The 25,396-nt window shown below is 47.2% G+C and overlaps 2 protein-coding genes across 4 annotated transcripts in view; one reads left to right on the forward strand and one right to left on the reverse strand.

Annotated features, from left to right (window-relative positions):
- The window catches only part of LOC125686398 (zinc finger SWIM domain-containing protein 6-like), a 522,860-nt gene that overhangs the window by 80,093 nt on the left and 417,371 nt on the right, over positions 1-25,396 (reverse strand). The gene's annotated exons all lie outside the window — the stretch shown is intronic.
- LOC125686416 (uncharacterized) overlaps positions 1-25,396 on the forward strand; it is a 269,413-nt gene that overhangs the window by 53,724 nt on the left and 190,293 nt on the right. The window contains exon 2 of one of the 3 annotated variants that reach the window (XM_048930379.1): positions 22,187-22,325. Coding sequence is in view for 2 of the 3 variants with exons in the window: in XM_048930378.1 (XP_048786335.1) it covers positions 22,064-22,325 (262 nt within the window). In the remaining variant the exon portion in view is untranslated. Of the gene's footprint in view, positions 1-21,968; positions 22,326-25,396 lie in introns of those variants that run through there. The other 2 variants (XM_048930378.1, XM_048930377.1) reach the window with 2 other exon arrangements.

Raw genomic sequence — 25,396 nt, forward strand, 5'->3', positions numbered from 1 at the left:
TGGGTAGCTTTAGCTGTCCTTATGCCAGGGCTGTTGCTGGGAATAGGTATTATAACTATTAGTATAGTTATCGGTATTGTAAAATGCTTACTTAACAAAATGTCCACTACTGTCTTGCTTGCACAATAGGAAAAAGGGAGAATGGTTGTCCGCAGCTCGCAGAACCCATGAAAAGAATGGTGTTAGGATGAGAAATGATGAGAGACTGAAACCAGGCTTGAAATGACTATGAACTCATAATGATTGGTATTGTGTACTTCTTATTGTTTGGTATTGCTTTGTAACTTGTATTGAAAATAGCAACAGTAGTAATGGTTGTTGTGTGTTTTTATTTTTTTTTTTTTTTAGTAATAGATTGAATGTGAATTAACGGGATTTAATGTTACCAATGCTGGAATCTATGGGAGTAGCTATTTTCATGTATTAGTAGTGCTAAGACAAAACCTGGAAAATAATCCCAAGCAAAGGGGTGACCCTGTATTATAGAATGATTAACTCTCTTTCATCGCACTAATCAAGCATTTAAAATATAATTATGCAACACCTGAGACAAAGGTGCATGCTAAGAGAGCTAACCTTGATAGTTTATTATGTTTTGCAAGCAGGTGTTCCACTTGGGCTCTGTATCACGCACTGGCCATGCGGATGCAGTGTACAAATGGAAAATACCCTTCATACCCCAATAAGAATAAAAGCAAGAGAGAATCTGTGATGGGTGAGAGAGGAAAAGTGCACCTTGAAGCAGGGGGTGCCCTGCTGGCACTGCCTATCGCATTCACCACCACTGTGTTCTTTCTCTTTTTCTGCAGATTGTTGGTTCTCAAGGGTCAGTAAGTAATAATGCCCCTAGTTCTATGTGGCATTTGTAGTTAACTGAATGGGCTGGGGCAGTCACCAGGGTCCACAGGGGCCCCTTGGCCCCTGAGAAACCATGGCAACAAATGTCTTGAAGATAAGGGAGAAGAACAGGATAGACCAAATAAGGAGGAAACAAGATATGCCACATGTCCATTGGTCAGAGATAACTGTAGTAGCCCTAAGGCATGGGGAAAGTTTTAAGAAGGATGTGCTCCTTGCAATTAACGCCATTTTGCCGCTCACCATATTGGTGTCATGAAAAGTGTGCAAAACTGACCGGGGCTGTCGGAACACTTTCACAAGGAGACTTCAGTCAGGGTCGCCGAAACAAAGGCGACAGGCATTCAAAAGTTGCCCAACTATTAACTCTCTATTAGCCCAAAGGCATTATCACGAGCACTCTAAAAGCATCTGCTGTACAAATCTTAGTGATCTTTCAAAATCCATGTATCTGAATACATTGAAGTTGAAGATCTCTTTCAAGGCAGTGAGAGATTAACACGGAATGGGGCCCTCTGGGATTTATTTCCAGGTTGCAGTTTGGGCTGCAGACCAAACATGTGTTTGTTCTTTTTAGTAGGTTAACAGTATTTCTTGTCATGATGCTATATTTGCCTTGTCTCCTTTCTCACACTTAGTATCATCAATTGAGGCCTTGATTGAGTTATAATGATTGCATTATTAATATAATTAATGTTATTATGTTATAGTATGGTAGAAGTTTGCGAATAAACAAAAAAGGGGGAAATGTGGGAATGTAAGAAAAAACTGTTCAGAGCAGCAGCTGTGGAGCAAGATAAGCAGCATGAGAACCAAGGACACCTTTAGAAGAAGAAAGAACATCTCACGGCTGTGGCTAAGCACCTGCGTGAAAGGTTGAAGAGTGTTTTGCAGAATGCTTTGTTAACATGTGTAAATAGAGTAATGCTTAACAGTAAAGCAGACTGAGAGCTTTTAACCCCATTGGTGTGCTGTTATGTCTCTAGCACGTCCTGAGAGTCCAGAGACTTCGCCGCACTTGTTCAATTATTCTTACCCCTGCTTTTGGGGGTTTATTTGGAAATTTTTTATTTTCCTCCAGCTGCTGCGATAGCTGGAAAAGAGGACATGACTGGGCTGGTGATCAGTTATTACAAATTGAACCCCACCCCACATTAAATCATTAAACATATGTTTCTGGGATACCTGTATGGGTCCTGACTGAGATGTCTGTAGGGTGGGTCTCCAAGGTTTAGTTATAGGGAAGACCTCTGCCCTTTCTAATGTCTGGATATTGTGCCTGGTTTATAGGCACTCTTTCTCCTTCATCAGCCACTCCTCCAGTGGCAACCCCACCAGTCTATCTTGGAGGCCACTCATCTGGTGGATCCTGGCTCCGCCCTTTCTGGTCACTCAGGTGCATTGCATTCCCCTGAGCTCCCCTGGACTGGCACTGCCTATCTACTGCGTGCTCAGTCATTATTTCAGTTCTTGATTTGGAATTTCCAGTACAAGAGTGTACCTCCTCTGCTAAATGGGAAAGGAGAACTGGCTACAACAGACAGGGAAGAGTGAGGTACTCAGTGAGTCCTTTGCTTCAGTCTTCATTGGCAGCCAGGATTCTCACATTCCTGAATCTGAACCTCTTGGTGGGAACTAGAGAGCAAACTCCTCTCTACTGTAAAGGTGGAGGCAAGTCCAAGACTGACTCTTGAATCTGAATGTGTACAAGTTCATGGGGCTGGATGACATGCATCCCAGGGTCTGGAGGGAACTGGTTAATGCAGTTGCTGATTTGCTCTCCATCGTATTTTAAAAGTTGTGGCTGTCAGGTGAAGTCCCATGTGGCTAGAAAAAGGGAAACATCACTCCCATTTACAAGAAAGGGAAGAAAGGGCTGTAGTGACCGTGCCCAGGTGGAGTCTGTAATCTTCAAGAATGCAGGCCTGGCAAAAAGCAGAGCTAGGACCCTGTGCTTCAGGACAGCAAACTTCTTGCTGCTCAGGGAACTGCTGAGTGGGATCCCCTGGGAAACTGTCCTTAAGGTCATGGGTACAGAACAGAGATGGCAGCTCTTTAAGGACACCCTTCTGAGAGTGCAACAACTCTCCATCCCCCAGTAGAAGTCGAGCAAGGGAGACAGGTGACCGTTGTGGCTGTGCAAGGACCTGCAACTTAAACTGAGGGAAAAGAGGGAAATGTATAGAAAGTGGAAACAGGGTTGTGTAGCCTGGTAGGTATGGAGGGCTGTTGTCCGTGTGTGTAGAGATAGGATTAGGAAAGCCAAGGCACAGATGAAGCTGACCTTGGCGAGGGATGTGAAAGATAACAACAAGGGGTTCTACAGGTACATAGGCAGGAGGAGAAAGGCCAAGGAGGGTGTTCCCCCTCTGATAAATAAAGATGGAGAACTGGCTTCCTCAGACAGAAAAAGCTGAGGTACTCAGTGAGTGCTTTGCCTGAGTCTTCATGGGTGGTCAGGCGTCCCATGCCTGCCAGGACACTGAACCTCTAGGCGAGGGTGTGGGGAGTGAATTGCGTCCCACTGTAACAGTGGAACAAGTCTGAGACCTCCTCATGAAATTGAACGTGTATAAGTCCATGGGGCCAGATAATATCCATCGTAGGGTTCTGAAAGAGATGGCTGATGTGGTTGCTGAGCTGCTCTCCATCATATTTGAAAAATCATGGCTGTCTGGTGAAGCCCCCGGTAACTGGAAAAAGGGAAATATTATTCCCATTTTTAAGAAAGAGAGAAAGTAGGACCTGGGGAATTATAGGCCGGTGAGCCTGACCTCTGTGCCTGGGAAGATCATGGAGCAGATCCTCCTAGAAGCTATGTTAAGACACATACGAGACAAAGAGGTGATTTGAGACAGCCAGAATGGCTTCACCAAGGAAAGATCTTGCCTGACCAATCTGGTGGCCTTCTACGATAGAGCGACGGCATTGGTGGACAGGGAAAGGGTGATGGATGTCATCTTCCTGGACTTCTGCAAAGCCTTTGACATGGTCCCTCACCACATCCTTCTCTCTAAATTGGAGAGGTATGAATTTGAAGGATGGACTGTTCAATGGATTACAAATTGGTTGGCTGGTTGCAGCCAAAGGATTGTGATTAATGGTTCTGTGTCAGGGTGGAAGCCAGTCCCTCAGGGGTTGGTCTTGGGTCCAGTGCTCTTTAACATCTTCATCAATGACATAGACAATGGCATCGAGTGCACCCTCAGCAAGTTTGCAGATGACACCAAGCTGAGTGGTGCAGTTGATACATTGGAAGGAAGGGAAGCCATCCAGAGGGACCTGGACAGGCTGGAGAAGTGGGCCCATGTAAATCAAATGAGGTTCAATAAGGCCAAGTGCAGGGTTCTGCACTTGGGTCAGGGCAATGCCAGGTATTTATACAGACTGGGGGAAGATGTCCTTGAGAGCAGTCCTGTGGAGAAGGACTTGGGGGTCCTGGTGGAGGAGAAGCTGGATGTGCGCTTTCAGCCCAGAAGGCCAACTATGTTCTGGGCTGTATTAAAAGAGGAGTGACCAGCAGGGAGAGGAAGGTGATTGTCCCCCTCTGCTCAGCTCTTGTGAGACCCCATCTGGAGTACTGCATCCAGGCCTGGGGCCCCCAGCACAGGAAGGACGTGGAGTTCTTGGAGCGGGTCCAGAGGAGGGCCACTAAGATGATCAGAGGACTAGGGCACCTCTCCTATGAGGAAAGGTTGAGGGAACTGGGCTTGTTTAGCCTGGAAAAGAGAAGGCTCTGAGGAGACCTCATTGTGGCCTTCCAGTACTTGAAGGGAGCATATAAACAGGAAGGGGAATGGGTGTTTATAAGCATGGATAGTGATAGGAGAAGGGGGAATGGTCTTAAACTGAGACAGGGGAGGTTTAGGTTAGATATTAGGAGGAAGTTTTTCAATCAGAGGGTGGTGACTCACTGGAACAGGTTGCCCAAGGAGGCTGTGGATGCCCCATCCCCGGAGGCATTCAAAGCCAGGCTGGATGTGGCTCTGGGCAGCCTGGTCTAGTGGTTGGTGACCCTGCCCTTGGCATGGGGGTTGAAACTAGATGAGCATTATGGTCCTTTTCAACCCAGGCCATTCTATGACTCTATGATTCTTTGATTGTTAGATAGGGGAAAGGGCTTGGATCCTAGTTGGGCCTCAAAACATAAAAGTGAAATTCTAGTGTAATAAAATCCAACTAGAGGTTCTGAGAGCCTCATATTCTCTAGAAATAAGGCCTGTAATAACTCAAAAGAAAAGAAAATCCAGGATGGACCAGCAGAGTTGGCACCTGAAAAGTGCCCCCTGCCCACACCACACTAGATGTGCCCATACACAGCCGCTGAACTTACGGATTTTATGGAATGATTTAAACAAAAACCCCGAGACAGCATACGAGTCTGGCTTTTGAGATTACGGAACACAGGGGCTTAAAGTGTGTTAATTAATGGGCCTGTGATTTCCAAATTTTCATCCATTACTACATATCCAGCCCTTAGTCAGAGGCTGTATGCAATAGTAATACATATGGAGGAGAACCATTCTCTAATTCAATGGATATTGGCAGCATGTACAATTCCATCGCCAAAAGGAAGTGAGGTACCAATAAATACCATTTTATGGACCTCAGTTGAGTAACCCCAAAATTATATCAGAGAACTAGGGATGAAGGAGGCCATTTATGATGACACATTTGAGAATCCTGACCTGGTTAAGATCTCAGCAGGGATGGGAGACCACATACTACAACACGCCCTTCCCCACCAGTATGGCACACTGGCGTCTATACTAAACCCTTTAGTGGTCTTGGAGGCCATCATCCAACAAGCTGCCCAATTTGTGTCTGACTTGGGGGAGATAGAGTGCCTTTGGACAAGATGCAATATCCAAATATTGGAAGGGACAGAGGTCCTCCCATAAATAAAACCAGGTGTTGTGGTTTTGTGATTTTTTCTTGTCAATATTCCACATTTGTCAATGCTTTATGGGATGGTTTGGCCCGGTTCTGTGACTAGTGGGGTGGGGGACCCAAAGATAAGTGCCCCGGAAAAGAGAAACAGTGTGGGTGGTACTCGGGCTACAGTGGGTGGTAGTTACAGGGGATGGTTCAGAGAATCATAGAATCATAGAATCACAAGGTTGGAAATGACCTATAAGTTCATCTACTCTAACCGTCTCCTCGTCACCATTGCCACCACTAGCACTAAACCATATCACGCAGCACGTCATCCAGACGCCTCTTGAACACTGCCAGGGACAGCGACTCCACCACCAGCCTGGGCAGAAATTCCAGTGCCTGACCACTCTCTAAGATAAATACTTCTTCCTTATGTCTAATATAAACCTCCTCTGATACAACTTGCAGCCATTACCCTGTGTCCTGCTCGTTGCCTGGGAGAAGAGGCCAAATCCCTCTTCACCACAACCTCCCTTCAGGAGGTTGTAAAGTGCAATGAGGTCTCCCCTGAGCCTCCTCTTCTCCAGACTAAACAATCCCAGATCCCTCAGCTGCTCCCCATAAGAACTGTGCTCCAGATCCCTCACCAGTTTTGTTGCCCTTCTCTGGACACGCTCCAGGACCTCAAAATCTTTCCTGTAGGAAGGAGCCCAAAACTGAACACAATACTCAAGGTGCGGCCTCACCAGTGCTGAGTAGAGGGGGATGATCACCTTGTCATGGTTCTATGTTGTTTTTTTTTTTTTTTGTTTTGGGGTTTCAGTATTCCACATCAAAACATCATGTAGTGTACAGGGTATTAAAGTGTTAATGCCCCAATTCCAGGTCCCTATCCCTGTACATTACAGAAGTCACGGGATCTGGCCCTTCTGGGGGGGGGTGGGGGGTGCTCTCTTGCTGCCTTGCAGTGGGTGCTGGAGGGTGCTTTCCTTTCTGATTTATTAATTATCTGATTTATTAATCTCAATTTCAATTAAATTGTATATATTGTGTTATCTTGTATTCCCATATTATAGTACAATAATTTTTCCTCCATAGATTGCTGCTGCTGCTCTTTTCCTCCCTTCCTTCCTTCCCATTTTTGTGGGACTGGGGTGGGGGGGGAGGGCAGAGGCCTGTTGCCCTTATCACGGACATAGATTGATCTAGTAAACTCCGTGACAACCTCCCTGCTCCTGCTGGCCACACTATTTCTAATGCAGGCCAGGATGCCGTTGGCCCTCTTGGCCACCTGGGCACACTGTTGGCTCATGTTCAGCCCAGCATCAACCAACACCCCCAGGTCCTTCTCTTCTTCACACTCATCCAGCTACTCATCCCCAAGCCTATAATGCTGTATGGGGTTGTTGTGCCCAAAGTGCAGGACCAGGCACTTGGCCTTGTTGAACCTCATCCCATTCAACTCAGCCCAGCGGTCCAGCCTGTCTAAATTCCTCTGAAGGGCCGCCCTACCCTCAGGCAGATTGACACCACCTCCCAGCTTGGTGTCATCTGCAAACTTGCTGAGGGTGCACTCAATGCCCTCATCTAGGTCATCAATAAAGATATTAAACAAGATGGGCCCCAGTACCGAGCCCTGGGGGACACAACCTGAAACAGGTCGCCAGCTGGACGTCACTCCATTCACCATAACCCACTGGGCATGGCCCTCTAGCCAGTTCCTTACCTAAAGAAGTGATTATCTGTTCAGACCACTGGCAGCCAGTTTCCCCAGAAGAAGCCTGAGAGGGACCGTGTCAAAGGCTTTGCTGAAGTCTAGGAAGACTACATCAACAGCCCTTCCCTCGTCTACCAGACTGGTCACCCAGTCGTAGAAGGAGATGAGGTTGGTCAAGCACGACCTGCCTTTCACAAACCCGTGCTGGCTGGTCCGATCCCCTGGACACTGCGTACATGCTGTGCAATCTCATCCAAGATGATTTGCTCCATAACCTTCCCTGGTACTGAGGTCAGGCTAACAGGCCTATAGTTCCCCAGATCCTCCTTACGGCCCTTCTTGAAAATGGGAGTCACATCAGCAAGCCTCCAATCCTCTGGGACCTCACCAGCTAACCAGGAGCGTTGATAGATGGCTGAGAGGGGCTCAGCAGTCACCCCTGCTAACTCCCTCAGCACCCGAGGGTGCAGCCCATCCAGTCCCATGGACTTGTGACAGTCCAGACGGAGGAGGAGCTCTCTGACTGACTCCACGGGAATTGCTGGGGGCAATTCTGGGTGGTGCTTAACAGGTCATGGGTTCACGGAGCGGTCACATGTCATGCTATATAACCAGCTGTTGTGCAGCAATAAATCAGCACTTGAGCTACACCCTATGTTGCGTTTCTCTTGTGTCCCTGCACTCGGTGAGGTGCAGATGGTAGGGGCACTGATGTGGTGTTGCCAACCGGGCAGGGTTGCGAGGAGGTTGGCAACAATTGGTGACCACGACGTGAACTGGTGTGTGCACATGGGTAGGGGATGGCAGTTCACAATAAGACTTCTATGCAGCCGGTGGTGAGTATGCTGAAGATGCTGGGAAAGTACGGACTGCTTATCCCATAGGAATTTACATAAGACGGCAGAGGAGTTGTGGGAAGGAGTGAAAGAACGAATAAAGGGTGTAGCGGATAATGCTACCACCTTAAGGAGCTTGGAGCAGGCATTTAAGACAGCAGGAATGGAAGTGCAGTGTTGGCAGATGGCTCGGGAATTGGTGTTAAGTCAGCTTGGGGAGTGTCATGGTTCTATGTTTTTGTTTTTGTTTTTTTATTTTATGGTTTCAGTATTCCACATCAAAACATCATGTAGTGTACGGGGCATTAAAGTGTCACTGCCCCTATCCCAGGTACCTATCCCTGTACATTACAGCAGTCACGGGATCTGACCCTTCCGGGTGGGGGGGGGGCGCTCTCTTGCTGCCTTGCAGTGGGTGCTGGAGGGTGCTCCCACTGAATGGGACTCATTTCAAAAATTCTCTTGTAAATACTTGCGCCAAAGATCATGGCATTGAGTGGATTTACCATATTCCCTGTCATGCACTAGCCTCTGGTAAAATTGAATGTTACAATGGATTGTTAAAAATGATGCTAAAAGCACTGGGTGGCGGAACATTTAAGCACTGGGAGAAGCATTTGGCAGAAGCCTCCTGGTTAGTCAATACCAGAGGATCTATCAATCGTGATGGTCCTAACCAATCCAGTTCCCTACATATCGTACAGGGAGATAAATCCCCATTGTACATGCAAAGAACATGTTAGGAAAGGCAGTTTGGGTTCCCCCAACCCAAACTCCCAACTCCCTTCCGGGTGGGGGGTGCGCTCTCTTGCTGCCTTGCGGTGGGTGCTGGAGGGTGCTTTCCTAGCTGTTCCAAGCTTTTCAGGTTTGACTCGGTCCTGGGAACTCTCTCTCTCTCATCTTGTCTGGTTTATTAATCTCAATTTCAATTAAATTGTATTATATTGTGTTATTTTGTATTCCAATATTATAGTAAAATAAGTTTTCCTCCATAGATTGTTGCCGCTGCTCTTTTCCTCCCTTCCTTCCTTCCCATTTTTGTGGGACTGGGGTGGGGGGGGGAGGGCAAAGGCCTGTTGCCCCTGTCACGGACATAGATTGATCTGGTCAACTCCGTGACAGGGAGGAAGGTGAGGAGTCAGGGAAGGAGCCTGTGAAGGGGGGGAGGAGGATGTTGAACAGGGTAGCAGGGCAGAGTCAGAGGCTGGGCAACAGCAGGAGGAGTTGGGGGTGGATACACCTGGAAGGAGCGGTGGGGCTGGGGGAGTTGCACAGAGGGGGGGGGAGGGTGGAGGATGATGTGCCTTGGGTGACGCCTATATGGCTTCCTCGTGGCATCTAATTGGAGGATTACTGGGGCTTCGCCAGCGTTCACGTATGTCCCTGGCACGGTGCCTATGCCCACCACTGTTTCAGTGATGGTGCCTACGGCCCCTCCCCCGTATGCTAGGGGGAGTGCTGTGGGGGCAGAGGCAGCTGCTCACAGTTGCAGTGGAAAGGTTGGGGGCAGGAGCAACCGGGGCCAATGATTGGAGGAGAAGGGGCCAGGCAGGAGGAACAGGAGATGACTGTAGAGGAGGCTGTGGTTGCACGAACAGCAGCCCAGCAGGCAGCTATCATGTAAGATACAGGAGACGGTAAAAGAAATGAGTGTAGTTGCCCGATGAGCTGAGTAGGCAGCAAAGAGGGCAGCATTGACCACCAGAAGTGCTACCTTAAATGATGCCCTGCAAGAAGCTGGAAGGGAGTGGCTTATCAAGGCTAAGAACTGTGTATTGATGGGCTGTCAGCTGCGGACCATTAAGCCTGATGCACCCCCGCCCTCAGCAGCTTTTCTGGTTTTGGTGGGTCCAGATGGGACCCGTCAATGGAATCCTGTAGATTATAAAGTTCTGTTGCAGTTGAGATCAGCTATTCAGTCAGAAGGGATATCAGGATCAGGAGCACAAATGATGTTAGATACCATTGTGACATCAGGACTGCTAATGTTTGACTGGTGGCAGATGACCAGGACCGTCTTAACACCGGCACAATGTACAGTGTGGGAGCAACAGGTAAGGACTCAGGCAGAGGCGACTATTATACAAGCGCAGAAGGCTATTACTAAAGACAGAACGGCTGCTGAACTTTTACCTGTTTGGTACCAAATAACGGAAGGACTTAAATTCGACAAGGAAGAATTTCTTTAGACTATTCCCTATCACCCTCTCTCCCACCCCCACCGCTGCCCCTTGCTGCAGAAAGCAGCCCTGGTCCGGATTCGATCCGTGGCTCCGACCTCACCCCTGACCACGGAGAAGAGAAATCACAACCTCACCCCATTGCTGCTGCCCTCGGCTCTGCCCCTGCCACTCATCCCATCACTGCTGCCTTTGGCCCTGCCCACAACACTCGTCCCACTGCCATCCTCAGCTCTGCTCCTGGCGCTCATCCCATTGCTGCCGCCTTTGGCCCGGCCCACGATGCTCGCTGTGATGCTGCAACCCCCACCCCGCCCACATCGCCTACTCCTTCGTCTCTGCAGCCTGCATGTAACTTGGTTAAAGAAAATAACGGACTTGCATATACTTCTAAGGCTACACAAATTCTCCTCCAAGAATGGGGGATTAGACATATTACAGGCATTCTTCATTCTCCCACTGGACAAGCTATCATTGAGCATACTCATCTAACATTGAAATCTATTCTTAATAAACAAAAAGGGGGAATACGGGAGACACACCTCAAGAAAAATTATGGACTGGCCCTATGTGGATTCCAGCATGATACATTCGGCCTCATCTCAAGGCAGAAAATAGTATCCAGCCTTTATAATGACTGGGACTGTGTGCTTCTTATTTATTGGTATTGCTTTGTAACTTGTTATATTGGAAATAGCAGCAGCAGTAGTAATAGTATGATATAGTGGGTAATTTTCCTGTTATCAATATAGTCTCAAGAATGTCTAATAACTCTAATTATCTAGGTGGTTGTGTGCTTCTTTTATTTTAATAGCAGATTGAATGTGAATTAAACAGGATTTAATGTTACCAGTGCTGTGATCTACGGGAATAGCTCTTTTATTGTATTGGTAATGCTTGGTTATGATGGTATCAGCCTATCAATTAGTTTTTTCTTGATTTGCAAAGACAAAACCTGGAAAGGAATCCTAGGCAAAGGAATAACCCTGTATTATAGAATGATTAACTCTCTTTCATTGCGCTAATCAGGATTTTTAAAATATGACCACGCAGCACCTGAGGGAAAAGCGCATGCTAAGAGAGCTAACCTTGATAGTTTATTATGTTTTGCAAGTAGATGTTCCACTTGGGCTCTGTATCACCCACTGGCCATGCAGATGCAGTGTACAAATGGAAAATACCTTTTGGACCCTGACAAGAATAAAACAAGAGAGGATCTGTGATGGGTGAGAGAGGAAATCGTACCTTGAAGGAGGGGACTCCCTGCTAGCACTGTCTATTGCATTCACCACCACCATGTTCTTTCTCTCTCCTTTTCTGCAGGTTGTTGGTTCTTGAGGGTCAGTAAGTAACAATGCCCCTAGCTCTATCTGGCATGCAAATGTTGTCCGACTATTAACTCTCTATTAGCCTAAAGACATAGTCATGAGCACTCTAAAAGAATCTGTTGTACACATCTTAGTGACCTTTTAAAATCCATATGTATGGGAACTGCTGAGTCACAGCCTGAACTGCTGATGAGTGAGCAATGAGTCAGCCAAAGGAGCACAGGTGAAGGCAATTTACCTGTGCTGCTGGAAGGGGTGGAGCCTGGCTCCACCTCTCCTAGACCCATTTAAGAGCTGGCTACCAGAGGGGAAGGTTCTCTTCTGGAGATCACCTCTCTTGGTGTCTTCTGGTGAGCTCAATCGAAGGGTAAGCTCTTCCACTTATTCTCTTTTGTGATCGTTGTTTACTTTGCCTAATTCTCTTGATTATATTGAGTTTATAACATCTTGATATCTATTGATTATACAATTATATTGTGGTTATAGCATCTTGATTATACATTTGGCGAGCCAGGCAGGCTGAATATACTAAAATTAACATCATGTCTTTTCTATGGGATTTCTATAAATGGGTCAAGGGGGAGAACAATACTCCTCTAGAGAAAATGATTCCAGGGCAGATCCCAGGATTTGAGGGATCACCCTATTATGGGTTAGCTGCTATCATTGAAAAATGGGGTCCCTTACGCGTTATGGGCAATATCTCCCCATATCGCATGGCGGACTATTTTCAAGGACTTGGCAAGGATGTCCTCACTACTAAAGAAAAACAACTGGCTGTCTCCATGGTGGTATGGCCATTATTAAGTGCCTTAAATCATGCAGATATAAGAAATAATACTTTAGAAACTGAAAATCAGCTTTTGAAAAACCGCATTAAAAAGCTGGAGCACGGACTTGGCGTTTTAACAGGGAAGAAGCCAATTCTACATCTTCCTGTAGGCCAAATTCGTAACATTTCAATACATTATGACCAGACTCCTGAATCAACAGACTTCGTTGATCAGGAGAACAAGAAATCCAAATCAGACCTTGAATGTCCAATTCTGACTGATCCACTGGAAGTCTGTCCTTTTGTAACCCAGAAAAAAAAAAAGTACAGGACAGACCGGCAGGGGTGCCGCCTGATCAATGGCCCCCTGCCCAGACTCATTTACACGTAACGGCTCAGCCATACACGGCAACAGAATTAATGGACTTAGTACAACGATTTCGGCGGAAGCCTAGACAAAGTGTGCCGGCTTGTTTATTGAGACTATGGGATTCTGGGGCAGAAAGTGTCTTGGTGAATGGCCCAGAAATAGCCAAGTTGGCCACCATGACCATCCATCCTGCTCTCAGACAGAGGTTATACGTAGGTAATCAATATTGTGATGAAAACCATTCCATACTAGAATGGTTAATGGCGGCCTGACGTATGGTATGGCCAAATAAATCAGACATACCTTTACATACAGGTATGTGGTCCTCCATGGAGGACCTTCAAAACTATATCCACGTACTGGGTGTAAGAGAGGCTGTCTATGAAGATACATTTGATGGCCCTGATATGGTTAAATTTTCAGCAGGGATGAGAGATGTAATTTTACAGCAAGCTCCCTCCCATCTGTACGGCACCCTAGTCTCCATATTAAATCCCCTTGTAGCATCAGAAGCCATAGTCCAGCAGGCTGCCCAGTTAGTTGCCGACCTGGGAGAAACAGAACGCCTGCGGACTAGGCGCAATATTCAGTTTTTGGAGGAAGCGGAGGTCCTGCCAGTAAATGTCATGGTTTTATGATTTTTGGTCATCAGTATTCCACACCATAACATCATGTAATGCACTGGGGGTGGGGTTTGATATCTGCCGAATGTTCGTCCATCGGAGAAGAACTACATTTCCCCAGGAGACTTTGCGGTCAGCAAGGGGATATAACTCCAAGTAAGGTCACCTGATCCTTCTTCTTCGCTGTCTGCGCTTCGCCATCTGCACTTCGCCGTCTGTACTTCAGTCACTCAACTGGACTGCACTTCTCACCCCAGCATTGTGGTGAGGTCTATACAATTCAAACAGACTCTCTCTCTCTCTCTCTCTCTCTCATTGTATTTTACTAATACTATATTTAGTAAAATCATTTGTTTCACCTCAGATCAGTGCTGTTGTTTTCAAGTATTTTGGGGTCCCCTGCTTCCCCTTTCCCAGAGGCGCGGATCTGCAGATCCCTCCGCCCTGCTGGTCACGGAACTGGGCCGGACCAGACCATGAACCGTTGACATTTTTGGTGGAGAATGCGGGCAGCAGTTGCTTTCTAGCTGTTTAGACTCTCTGCTCTCGGAGAGTTCCGTTGGTAAAGCTTATCTGTTTCACTGCTACTCTCTGAAAACGTGACCTTGAAAACTCCAGGCGGACTGCCAGTATCGTAGAATATTTGTAAACTCTGAGCTTTACTATCTTGCCTCTTTAAAAAAAAAAAAAAAAAAAAAAAAAAGCTTTCTGTAGTGAAACTTACTCTTAAAGGGCTGCACGCTGCTGCCTCTTCTTTCCTAATGCTCAAAACATACTGGGCATTAATTAAGCTTGCCACCTTGCTCTATGGAGCAATCGGCTTATACAATCAAATGAAAACATGGGTGGAAATATGGACCTGGCACGTTCGTACAATGTGGCTTACAATTCCGGAGACAGCTGCCAATTTTACAGGACTGGGATTTTTTAAGGTTTCCAGTCTCACCTTTCAGCCTGTAGTGCAGTTCTTGAATGAACACCTAGTCGCATTACTAATCTCCCTGAATGTATTGCTCATCATTTCGCTCAGTATTAGTATTGTATTTTGAGGATGTCCTCCCCAAAACCAGAGAATACTGAGTGGCAGGGAGTGTGGAAAGGTCTGGGAAAGACTTAAGACAAATGGAAATCTTCAGTCTCATGGAACTTTACTCCAGAACACCTGAAAGACCCTGAGAGTCTAAACAGCTATTTAAGGCAGGAATGTTGCGGCTCAGGCAGTTCTGAGGAGGCACATATGATTTGGGGCCTGGCTAATGCTTATCGGGCCTTATTCAATACTGTCCTGGAGAGAGAGAGAGCTTCTGAAATTGAAAGGGAGAGTCTCAGGGAAACAGTTCAAAATGAGCGAGAGAGTCTCCTGCTCCAGAGGAAAAACCTCCGATCTGAGAGAGATGCCCTCCGAATTGGAAGAGACTCCCTGCAATCCAAACTCAACAATCTTCAATCTCAACAACACACTCTCCAATCTGAGCTAGATCCTGTCATAATCGAACGAAACAAGCTCCAAGCTGAACTGGAGGATGAGAGCATTGGAACCGACCAACCTGATCAACCACAAGAGGCACCACAATCGATGTCAGTTGCCCCTGTAAGAGGACGGAAAACAAAGCGAATCTGGACTCAGTTAGAAGAGAAGAAAGAGGAGGAAAGAGGTCCAGAGGAGTGGCTCCGAGGTCCAAGAGAAGCACCTCTGAGTCCAGGGGAGGGGCCCTCAGTAAGACCACGGTCACCAACACCTACAAGGGCAAGAAGTCCTGGAAGAGCAAGAGGTGAGCAAGATATCGTTACCTTTGTGGATCGATTTCTGAAAATGAATGAAATTTGAAGTCTGAGAAAAGACTTCTCACGCCACCCAAATGAGCCTATTGCTACTTGGTTACTTCGATGCTGGGACAATGGGGCCAACAGTGTGTGGCTAGATAGTAGAGAAGCTCGCCAACTGGGTGGCATTGCTAGGGACTCAGCCATTGACAGAGGTATTAGTACATGCCAGAACCAGGCCTTCACCCTCTGGAAGCGGATGTTGTTAGCTGTAAAAGAAAGATACCCCTTCAAAGATGATCTGATGCCCGAGAAGAAGAAATGGGCTGATTTGGAAGAAGGCATCCGTTATTTGAGAGAATGTGCTGTGGTGGAAACACTACATAGCCCCGATTTCATTCCTGATGAGCCAGACCAAGAGCATGATCCTGAGAGAGCCAGGTGTACACCAAACATGTGGCGTACATTCACAAAGACTGCACCAGAATGGTACGCCAGTACATTTGCAGCAATGTATGGCAGAGGGGAAAGAAGACCCCTTATAAATGAGTTGGTTAATAAGCTTCAAGACTTTGAGTTACATTTAAGCCCTCTACGAGCTTGTGTTTCAGCCATTGAAAAAGTAGCTGAAAAGCTGGACAGAATGGAGAACAAACAAGAAGATATAATAGACAAACTATCAATTATGCCTGATGCCGATGAATACATGGTGGTAACAGATACATCCAATGAGGAACAGAATTCCCAAAACAGCCTACTTGAGGAGCTAGCCAACTTGATTTCTTCCCAGTCAGTGTCATCCAACGTCTCAGCTATCAAAAGAAGACGTCCTCCTGCTCGAACAAGTGACAACAGTAAGACCACGTCACGTTTTGCCTTGTGGCATTACCTACGCGACCATGGAGAGGATACGAAGAAGTGGCATAAGCAACCTACTCCTGCACTTCAAGCAAGGGTAAAAGAGTTACAAGACAAATCAACCACCAAGGTGAACTTCTCCAGAAAGGTGATTGCTCCAGTTGCTGCAGACAACAGAGGTAACAAATAGAGGGGCCCTGCCCCCAGCCAGGGGGGGGAAAGGGATAATAGAGTTTATGGGACTGTGTGGATTAGATGGCCTGGTACATCAGAACCACAGAAATATAAGGCCCTGGTGGATACTGGTGCACAGTGCACTCTAATGCCCTCGAGTCACCAAGGGACAAAATCAATTTATATTCATGGGGTGACAGGAAGTTCCCAAGAACTGTCTATGTTGGAGGCCGAAATCAGCCTCACTGGTAAAGACTGGCAAAAGCACCCTATTGTGACTGGCCCAGGGGCTCCATGTATACTTGGTATCGATTACCTCAGAAGGGGATATTTTAAGGATCCCAAAGGGTATCAATGGGCCTTTGGAATAGCTGCTGTAGACACAGAAGGTGTTAAGCAGTTGTCTGTTCTGCCTGGCCTATCAGAAGATCCGTCTGTTGTGGGGCTGCTACGAGTGGAAGAGCAACAGGTACCGATAGCTACAAAAACGGTGCACAGACGGCAGTATCGCACCAACAGGGATTCCTTGCTCCCCATTCAGAAGTTCATTCATCAATTAGAGAATCAGGGAGTGATCAACAAAACTCACTCGCCCTTTAACAGCCCCATATGGCTAGTGCATAAAGCCAGTGGAGAATGGAGGCTGACGGTGGACTACCATGGCCTGGATGAAGTCACACCCTCATTGAGTGCTGCTGTGCCGGACATGTTAGAACTCCAATATGAACTGGAGTCAAAAGCAGCTAAGTGGTATGCCACTATTGACATTGCTAACGCCTTTTTCTCCATTCCTTTGGCCAAAGAATGTAGGCCACAGTTTGCTTTCACATGGAGGGGCATTCAGTATACCTGGAACCATTTGCCCCAGGGGTGGAAACATAGTCCAACTATTTGTCTTGGGTTGATCTAAGCTGCACTGAAACAGGGAGGTGCTCCTGAGCAGTTACAGTACATTGATGACATCATTGTGTGGGGCAACACAGCAAAGGAAGTTTTTGAGAAAGGAGAGCAAATAATATAGATCCTTCTCCGTGCTGGTTTTGCTATTAAGCGAAGCAAAGTGAAAGGACCTGCCCAGGAAATTGAGTTCCTAGGCATAAAGATGGCCATCGTCACATCCTGACAGATGTGATCGACAAAATCACTGCCATGTCTCCCCCCACTAATAAGAAAGAGACACAATCGTTTCTGGGTGTAGTGGGTTTTTGGAGAATGCATATTCCAAACCACAGCCTCATTGTAAGCCCACTTTATCAGGTGACACGGAAGAAGAATGATTTTGTGTGGGGTCCTGAGCAGCAGCAGGCTTTTGAGCAGATTAAACAAGAGATAGCCCGTGCTGTGGCCCTGGGGCCAGTACGGATGGAACAGGATGTGAAGAACATCCTCTACACTGCTGCTGGAGAGAAAGGCCCCACTTGGAGTTTGTGGCAAAGATCCTCAGGAGAGACCCGAGGCCGACCCTTGGGATTCTGGAGTCGAGCCTACAGGGGGTCGGAGGAGGGCTACACACCAACTGAAAAGGAGATCTTAGCTGCATATGAGGGGGTTCGGGCTGCTTCTGAAGTAGTCGGTACTGAAACACAGCTCCTTCTGGCACCTCGACTGCCAGTGTTGAACTGGATGTTCAAGGGAAAGGTTCCTTTCACCCATCATGCTACTGATGCCACTTGGAGTAAGTGGGCTGCGTTGATTACACAACGAGCACGGATGGGGAACCTCAGCCGTCCAGGAATCCTAGAAGTCATCATGGACTGGCCTGAAGGTGAAAAGTTTGGAACACCACCAGCAGGAGAAGTATCACGTGCTAAAGAAGCCCCACGATACAATGAACTACCAGAGAATGAAAAGAAATATGCCCTGTTCACAGATGGATCGTATCGTATTGTGGGAAGGCATCGCAGATGGAAATCTGCTGTGTGGAGCCCCACGCGACAAGTTGCAGAGGCCACCGAAGGGAAAGGAGAATCGAGCCAATTTGCAGAGGTAAAGGCTGTCCAACTGTCCTTAGATGTCGCTGAACGGGAGAGGTGGCCAATGCTCTATCTTTACACTGACTCATGGATGGTAGCAAATGCCTTATGGGGGTGGTTACAGCAGTGGGAGCAAAATAACTGGCAAAGAAAGGGCAAGCCTATTTGGGCTGCTGACCTATGGAAAGATATTGCTACCCGAACAAAAAATATGGTTATAAAGGTGCGTCATGTAGATGCTCATGTGCCCAAGAGTAGAGCTACAGAAGATCAGCGAAATAACCATCAGGTAGACCAAGCTGCCAGAATTGAGGTGGCTCAAATAGACCTGGACTGGCAGAACAAGGGTGAGTTATTTTTAGCTCGGTGGGCCCATGAGACCTCAGGTCATCAAGGGAGAGACGCAACATAGAAATGGGCCAGAGACCGAGGGGTGGACTTAACTATGGATGCCATTGCACAGGTTATTCATAACTGTGAAACATGTGCCATCATCAAACAAGCCAAGAGGATGAAACCTCTGTGGGAGGAAGGGCGATGGCAAAAGTACAAATATGGGGAGGCATGGAAGGTTGATTATATCACCTTGCCACGATCTCGCAATGGTAAGCATTATGTGCTCACCGTGGTGGAGGCAACAACCGGGTGGCTTGAAACATATGCAGTACCCCGTGCTACTGCCCGAAACACCATATTAGGTCTGGAGAGGCAAATCCTGTGGCGACATGGCACCCCGGAAAGGATTGAGTCAGATAATGGGACTCACTTTAAAAATTCACTTGTGGATACTTGGGCCAGAGAACATGGCATCGTGTGGATTTATCATATCCCCTATCATGCACCAGCCTCTGGTAAGATCGAATGCTACAACGGGTTGTTAAAAACGATGTTGAAAGCAATGGGTGGCGGAACATTTAAACACTGGGAGAAGCATTTGGCAGAAGCCACCTGGCTGGTTAACACCAGAGGATCAATCAGTCGAGATGGTCCTACACAATCCAGCTCCCTACATATTGTAGAGGGCGATAAGGTCCCTGTAGTACATGTAAAGAACATGTTAGGAAAAGCAGTTTGGGTTTTTCCTGCTTCTGGGAAGGGCAAACCTCTTCGCCGAACTGTCTTTGCCCAGGGACCTGGGTCCACCTGTTGGGTGATGCAGAAAAACGGGGATGTTCAGTGTGTACCACAAGGGAATTTGATGTTGGGGGAGTGCTGTCTGTAATCCCATGTGTTAAGCATGATGTAGTGATGTAGAATAAGGGGTGGAATGTCATGGTTTTATGATTTTTGGTCATCAGTATTCCACACCATAACATCGTGTAATGCACTGGGGGTGGGGTTTGATATCTGCCGAATGTTCGTCTGTCGGAGAAGAACTACATTTCCCCAGGAGACTTTGCGGTCAGCAAGGGGATATAACTCCAAGCAAGGTCACCTGATTTCTCTTATTCGCCTGCTCTTTGCTGTCTGCGCTTCGCCGCCTGCGCTTCGCCATCTGCACTTCGCCGTCTGTACTTCAGTCACTCAACTGGACTGCACTTCTCACCCCAGCATTGTGGTGAGGTCTATACAATTCAAACAGTCTCTCTCTCTCTCTCTCTCTCTCTCTCTCTCTCTCATTGTATTTTACTAATACTATATTTAGTAAAATCATTTGTTCCACCTCAGATCAGTGCTGTTGTTTTCAAGTATTTTGGGGTCCCCTGCTTCCCCGTTCCCAGAGGCGCGGATCCGCAGATCCCTCCGCCCTGCTGGTCACGGAACTGGGCCGGACCAGCCCATAAACCATTGACAGTAAATAAAACCAAAATGCTGGCTACTCGAGCTCTTCCATCGGGACCCATAAGGGTATCCCGAAAACAAATGTTTAATGATTTAATTCGGGCTGGGGTCCAATTTGCTAACATCGACCGCCAGCCCAACCATGTCCTTCTCCAGCTCTGGAGACAACTAAAGGACAATCAAAAATTCCAGAGCTACCCTAAGAAATCTAGGTTAAGAGCTATAGAGAGGGTTCCAACAACAACAAGTAACCTAGAAGATTTTATTATTCCAAACAGGAGAAAGAAGCCACCTCAGGTGTCTCGGGCCACAATGCCTGAGCCGTCAGAAGCAAAAGAATTGGCCCTAGCAGAATTCATGGAGTGACAAGGGATGTTAGTCCCCGTTGGGCCTCCAGACGGGACTGGAGGCCCTATGTAGAATTAACGATTTATTGGTCCCAAAAAAATATTCAGAGAGTTATGGCATTGGTAGACACGGGAGCAGAAACATCAATTATCCATGGAGATACGGGAAAATTTGATGGCGACAGAGTGATGATTGGTGGTTTTGGGGGACAGACTATTCCTGTCACCCAAACATGGTTAAAATTGGGGGTTGGGCGTCTCCCACCCCAGGAGTACAAGGTGTCTATTGCTCCAGTCCAAGAATACATCCTGGGCATAGACATTCTATGGGGTCTGGCTCTCCAAACAACTGTGGGAGAGTTCAGACTTGGACAGAGATGTATCAGTATCTGGGCGGTGCAGGCAATATTAAGAGGCCATGCGAAACGTGAGCCTGTTTGCCTGCCGAAACCGCGCCGGATTACTAATGTTAGACAGTATAGACTCACAGAATCACCCGGGTTGGAAAGGACCCCAAGGATCATGTAGTTCCAACCCCCCTGCCTAGCAGGGCCACCAAACATACACATTCAGATCAGGTTGCCCAGGACCCTGTCCAACCTCGCCTTAAACACGTCCAAGGACGGGGCATCCACAACCTTCCTGGGCAGCCCGTTCCAGGGCCTAACCACTCTCATAGTAAAGAACTTCCCCCTAACATCCAACCTAAATCTTCCCTCCTTCAACTTGGATCCATTTCCCCTAGTCCTGCTGTTGTCAGCCCTTTTGAAGAGTTTACTCCCCTCCTGGGTGTAGGTTCCCTTCAGGTATTGATAGGCTGCAATGAGGTCACCCCGCAGCCTTCTCTTCTCCAGGCTGAACAAGCCCAACTCCCTCAGCCTGTCCTCATAGGGGAGGTGCTCCAGCCCCCTGATCATCTTAGTCGCCCTCCTCTGGACCCTTTCCAAAATCTCAATGTCTTTCTTGTACTGAGGGCTCCACACCTGGACACAGTACTCCAGATGGGGCCTCACAAGAGCCGAGTAGAGAGGGACAATCACCTCCCTGTCCCTGCTGGCCACCCCTCTCCTGATGGAGCCCAGGATCCCATTTGCCTTTCGAGCTGCCAGAGCGCACTGCTGGCTCATGTTCAGTCTCTCGTCCATCAGGACCCCCAGGTCCTTCTCTGCCGAGCAGAGACTCCCGGGTGGGCAAGATGAAATATCAAGAATGGTGCAGGAATTAGGTAAAGTGGGCATTATACGACCTGCACACAGCCCATATAACTCCCCCATATGGCCAGTGTGAAAGTTGGGTGGCACATGGAGGATGACAGTAGATTACAGAGAATTAAATAAGGTCACGCCGCCTATTCATGCGGTCGTACCCAATATTGCCTCCCTAATGGACACATTGAGTAGGAAGATAAAAACCTATCATTGTGTTCTAGATCTAGCAAATGCATTCTTCAGTATCCCAATTGCTGAGGAATCGCAAGATCAGTTTGCGCTAACGTGGGGAGGCAGGCAGTGGACCTTTCAGGTCCTGCCACAGGGGTACGTGCATTCACCAACATATTGTCACAATCTAGTGGCACGTGACCTGGCTGATTGGACAAAACCTGATGATGTTAACCTATATTGATGATCTCCTGTTGACATCCGACTCACTGGAGGCAGTAGGACAGGCAGCAGATTCATTAACTGCCTATTTACAACAGAGGGGGTGGGCTATAAATCCCCAAAAGGTGCAAGGTCCAGGCCTGTGCGTAAAATTCCTGGGGGTGGTTTGGTCAGGAAAGACCAAAGTGCTACCCAGTGCTGTTATAGATAAGGTTCAGGCGTTCCCAGTCCCTACAACATCAAAGCAGCTGCAAGAGTTTCTAGGTATATTGGGTTATTGGCAATTCCACCTGCCATATAATCCAACGGGGGCAGGCCTCATCGAATGTTATAACGGTATTCTTAAAGGCTGCCTTGAAGACAGACTCCCAGTCCATGCAGGGCTGGACAAAAAGACTGTATGAAACCCTGCGGGACCTGAATGAGAGACCTCGAGACGGCAGACACAGTGCCCTGGGAATGTTGCAGACGACATGGGCCGCCCTGCTTAGGATCCAAATTACGGGCACTGATCATCAGGGAAGACCCCAGTTTGGTAATGAAAACAATCTTCTGCTCCCTGCCCCTGAAAATTTTGAGCCAGGTACCCATAAAATAAAATGGCCCTGGAAGGTGCAGGTAGGACCCAAGTGGTGTGGCCTACTTGCACCTTGGGGGAGACTATTGGAGGTGGGAGGCTCAGTAGTCCCTCCAGTAATAGGTACGTGGCCTACTGATATTGTGGTCAACACTCCGATCTTTATTGCTAAAGGGACCCCCATCATGTCCCTGTGGCAGATCAGGACACCTCCTTTGGTGCCTGATATTGTTATGCAGCCGCAGATATCCGGCCAAAAGGTATGGTACAGGCGGCCAGGACGTGCCCCAGTACAAGCGGAAGTGTTGACCCAAGACAGAAATACGGCCTGTATCTTGCCCTGGAGAGCAGACCTTCCCCTCCTGGTACCTGTAAAACATCTGTATTACTCCCTGTGAGTCTGTGAGCCTTCAGGACCACCGGAAGGAATGAAATGCCATCAAGCGTTCCAGTGTTGCTGTCAGATCACGTACAACACCCGGTGATGGTCTGCATGGGACTGATGGAACATAGAATGGACTTGCACCTCAGGACCTCATGCCTCCAGTCACATCATCAAGCACTGGCCCATAGAAGAATACAGACATCCACTAATCATCACTTGTCTTGAACTGTACCAACATATGTCGCGATAAAATTGTATAAGCGTCGCGATATACCGAATCTCTGTATTAGGGAAAGCTTACCCTTTTGTTAACCTGATCATTGGTTCACGCTGTGAAGGGGTGGAGTGTATGGGAACTGCTGAGTCATAGCCTGAACCTCTGATTAATCACCTGAGGTGAGCCATGAGTCAGCCAGAGGAGCACAGGTGAAGGCAATTCACCTGTGCTGCCGGAAGGGGGGGAGCCAGGCTGCACCCCTCCTAGACTTATTTAAGAGCTGGCTACCAGTGGGGAAGGATTTTTTCTGGAGATCACTTTTCTTGGTGTTTTCTGGTGAGCTTAACCGAAGGGTAAGCTCTTCTACTTATTCTCTTTTGTGATCGTTGTTTACTTTGTCTAATTCTCTTGATTATATTGAGATTATAACTTTTTGTTATCTATTGATTATGCAATTATATTGTGGTTATAGCATCTTCATTATACAAGGGGTAAGCTTTCTATTTATTGTCTTTTGTTATCATAGTTTGCTTTGCCTAATTCTTTTGTTTTGTTTTGTAATATCCTAATATTTTTTGATTATATACTATGTATCTGAATATGCGATAGTTAAGGACTTCTTTCTAACCAGTTAGAGATTTATACTGAACAGGTCATTCAGGGATTTATTTTCAGGTTGTATTAAGTTGGGCTTTAGACCAAACTTGTTTGTTTTTTGTTTTTTTTTTTAGTAGGTTAACAGTGTTCTTTGTCATTTTGTTGTGTTTGTCTTTCTCACGCTTGAAGTATTGCAAATTGAGGCTTTGATGGAGTTACAATGATTATGTTATTAATGCAATTAGTGTTACAATTCTGCCCGATGACAGCTGTAGACAAGGACTAATCTTTTCAATGGTTCCAGTGTATCTGCCTCTGCACACTATTCTTGCTCAAATGACTAAGGGAACATAATAGTAGAAAGTAGGGGACATGGTAGCATGGCATAGGGAGGTGGGAGATGTGGGCAGTACTCAGTGTGGGTGGGAGATATAGGGGGTGGTTTTGGGTGGTTCTTAACAGGTCATGGGTTCATGGGGCAGTTGTGTGTCGTGTTATATAGGAGGTTGTTGCACAGCAATAAATCAACACTTGAGCTACACCATATGGCGTGTGTCTGTCGTGTTCCTGTGCTAGGTGGGGTTCAGACAGTAGGGGTGTTGCTGACTGGGCTGGGTTGTATGGAGGTTGGCAACAGAGTAGAGGAGGAGGATTGCCTCCCTTGACCTGCTGGTCACACTCCTTTTAATGCACCCCAGGATCCTATTGGCCTTCTTGGCCACCAGGGCACACTGCTGGTTTATGGCCAACCTGTCATCCACCGTGACCCTCAGGTCCTTCTCTGCAGAGCTCATCTCCAGCAGATCTTGTTTCAACCTGTAATGATACTTGCAGTTATTCTTTCCCAGGTGCAAGGCTCTACGCTTGCTTTTGTTAATATGAACTCCAAAGATCTAGATGACATGAGATGTATGCAAGCTATGTGGCAGTGAGTTGTATTGAGTGCGCTACCGTCATATGCAAGCACTCTGAGAGGAATGAACCGAAAAGATGATGAAAGACCAGCGGTGGATGAAGTGGCTATCCACCTGTACAAAGCTGTATCTCAGTTGTTAAAAGGAAGCATTCCTCTGCTCAAGAGAGAGGGTATAGTGGGTTCACAGCACCTGCCATCCTGCAGTTTTACTCATGTGATCATGGAGAGGATATGAGCAAGTGGGATGGAAATCTACCTCAGAACTGAAGGCGTGGGAGCACGAATTGCAAAGGAAAACTATTACAAGAGAAAGTCCTTCCAGGAAAATGGTGGCTCCAGTTTCCACTGGGCAGTTCTCCAGGCAGAGAAAATGATCCAGTTTGATGTCTGAGGCTGACAATGAGCCTTCTGGTTCTCATACATGGAGGATGAGTAACAAATACAACAACCAGAACTAGAGGGGCCCTGCCTTCAGCTAGGTGGAGGAAACAGACAGTTGGGTTTACTGAAACTATGTGGATTCAGTGGCCTGGCACATTAGAACCACAGGAATGTAAGTGGGCACTGGTGCACAGTGTATGCTAATGCCATCAGTTTATAAAGGGGTAGAACCTATGTGTCTTTCTGAACTGACAGGGAGATC

This window comes from Lagopus muta, chromosome W (genome assembly GCF_023343835.1).
Source record: "Lagopus muta isolate bLagMut1 chromosome W, bLagMut1 primary, whole genome shotgun sequence".
NCBI lineage: Eukaryota > Metazoa > Chordata > Aves > Galliformes > Phasianidae > Lagopus > Lagopus muta.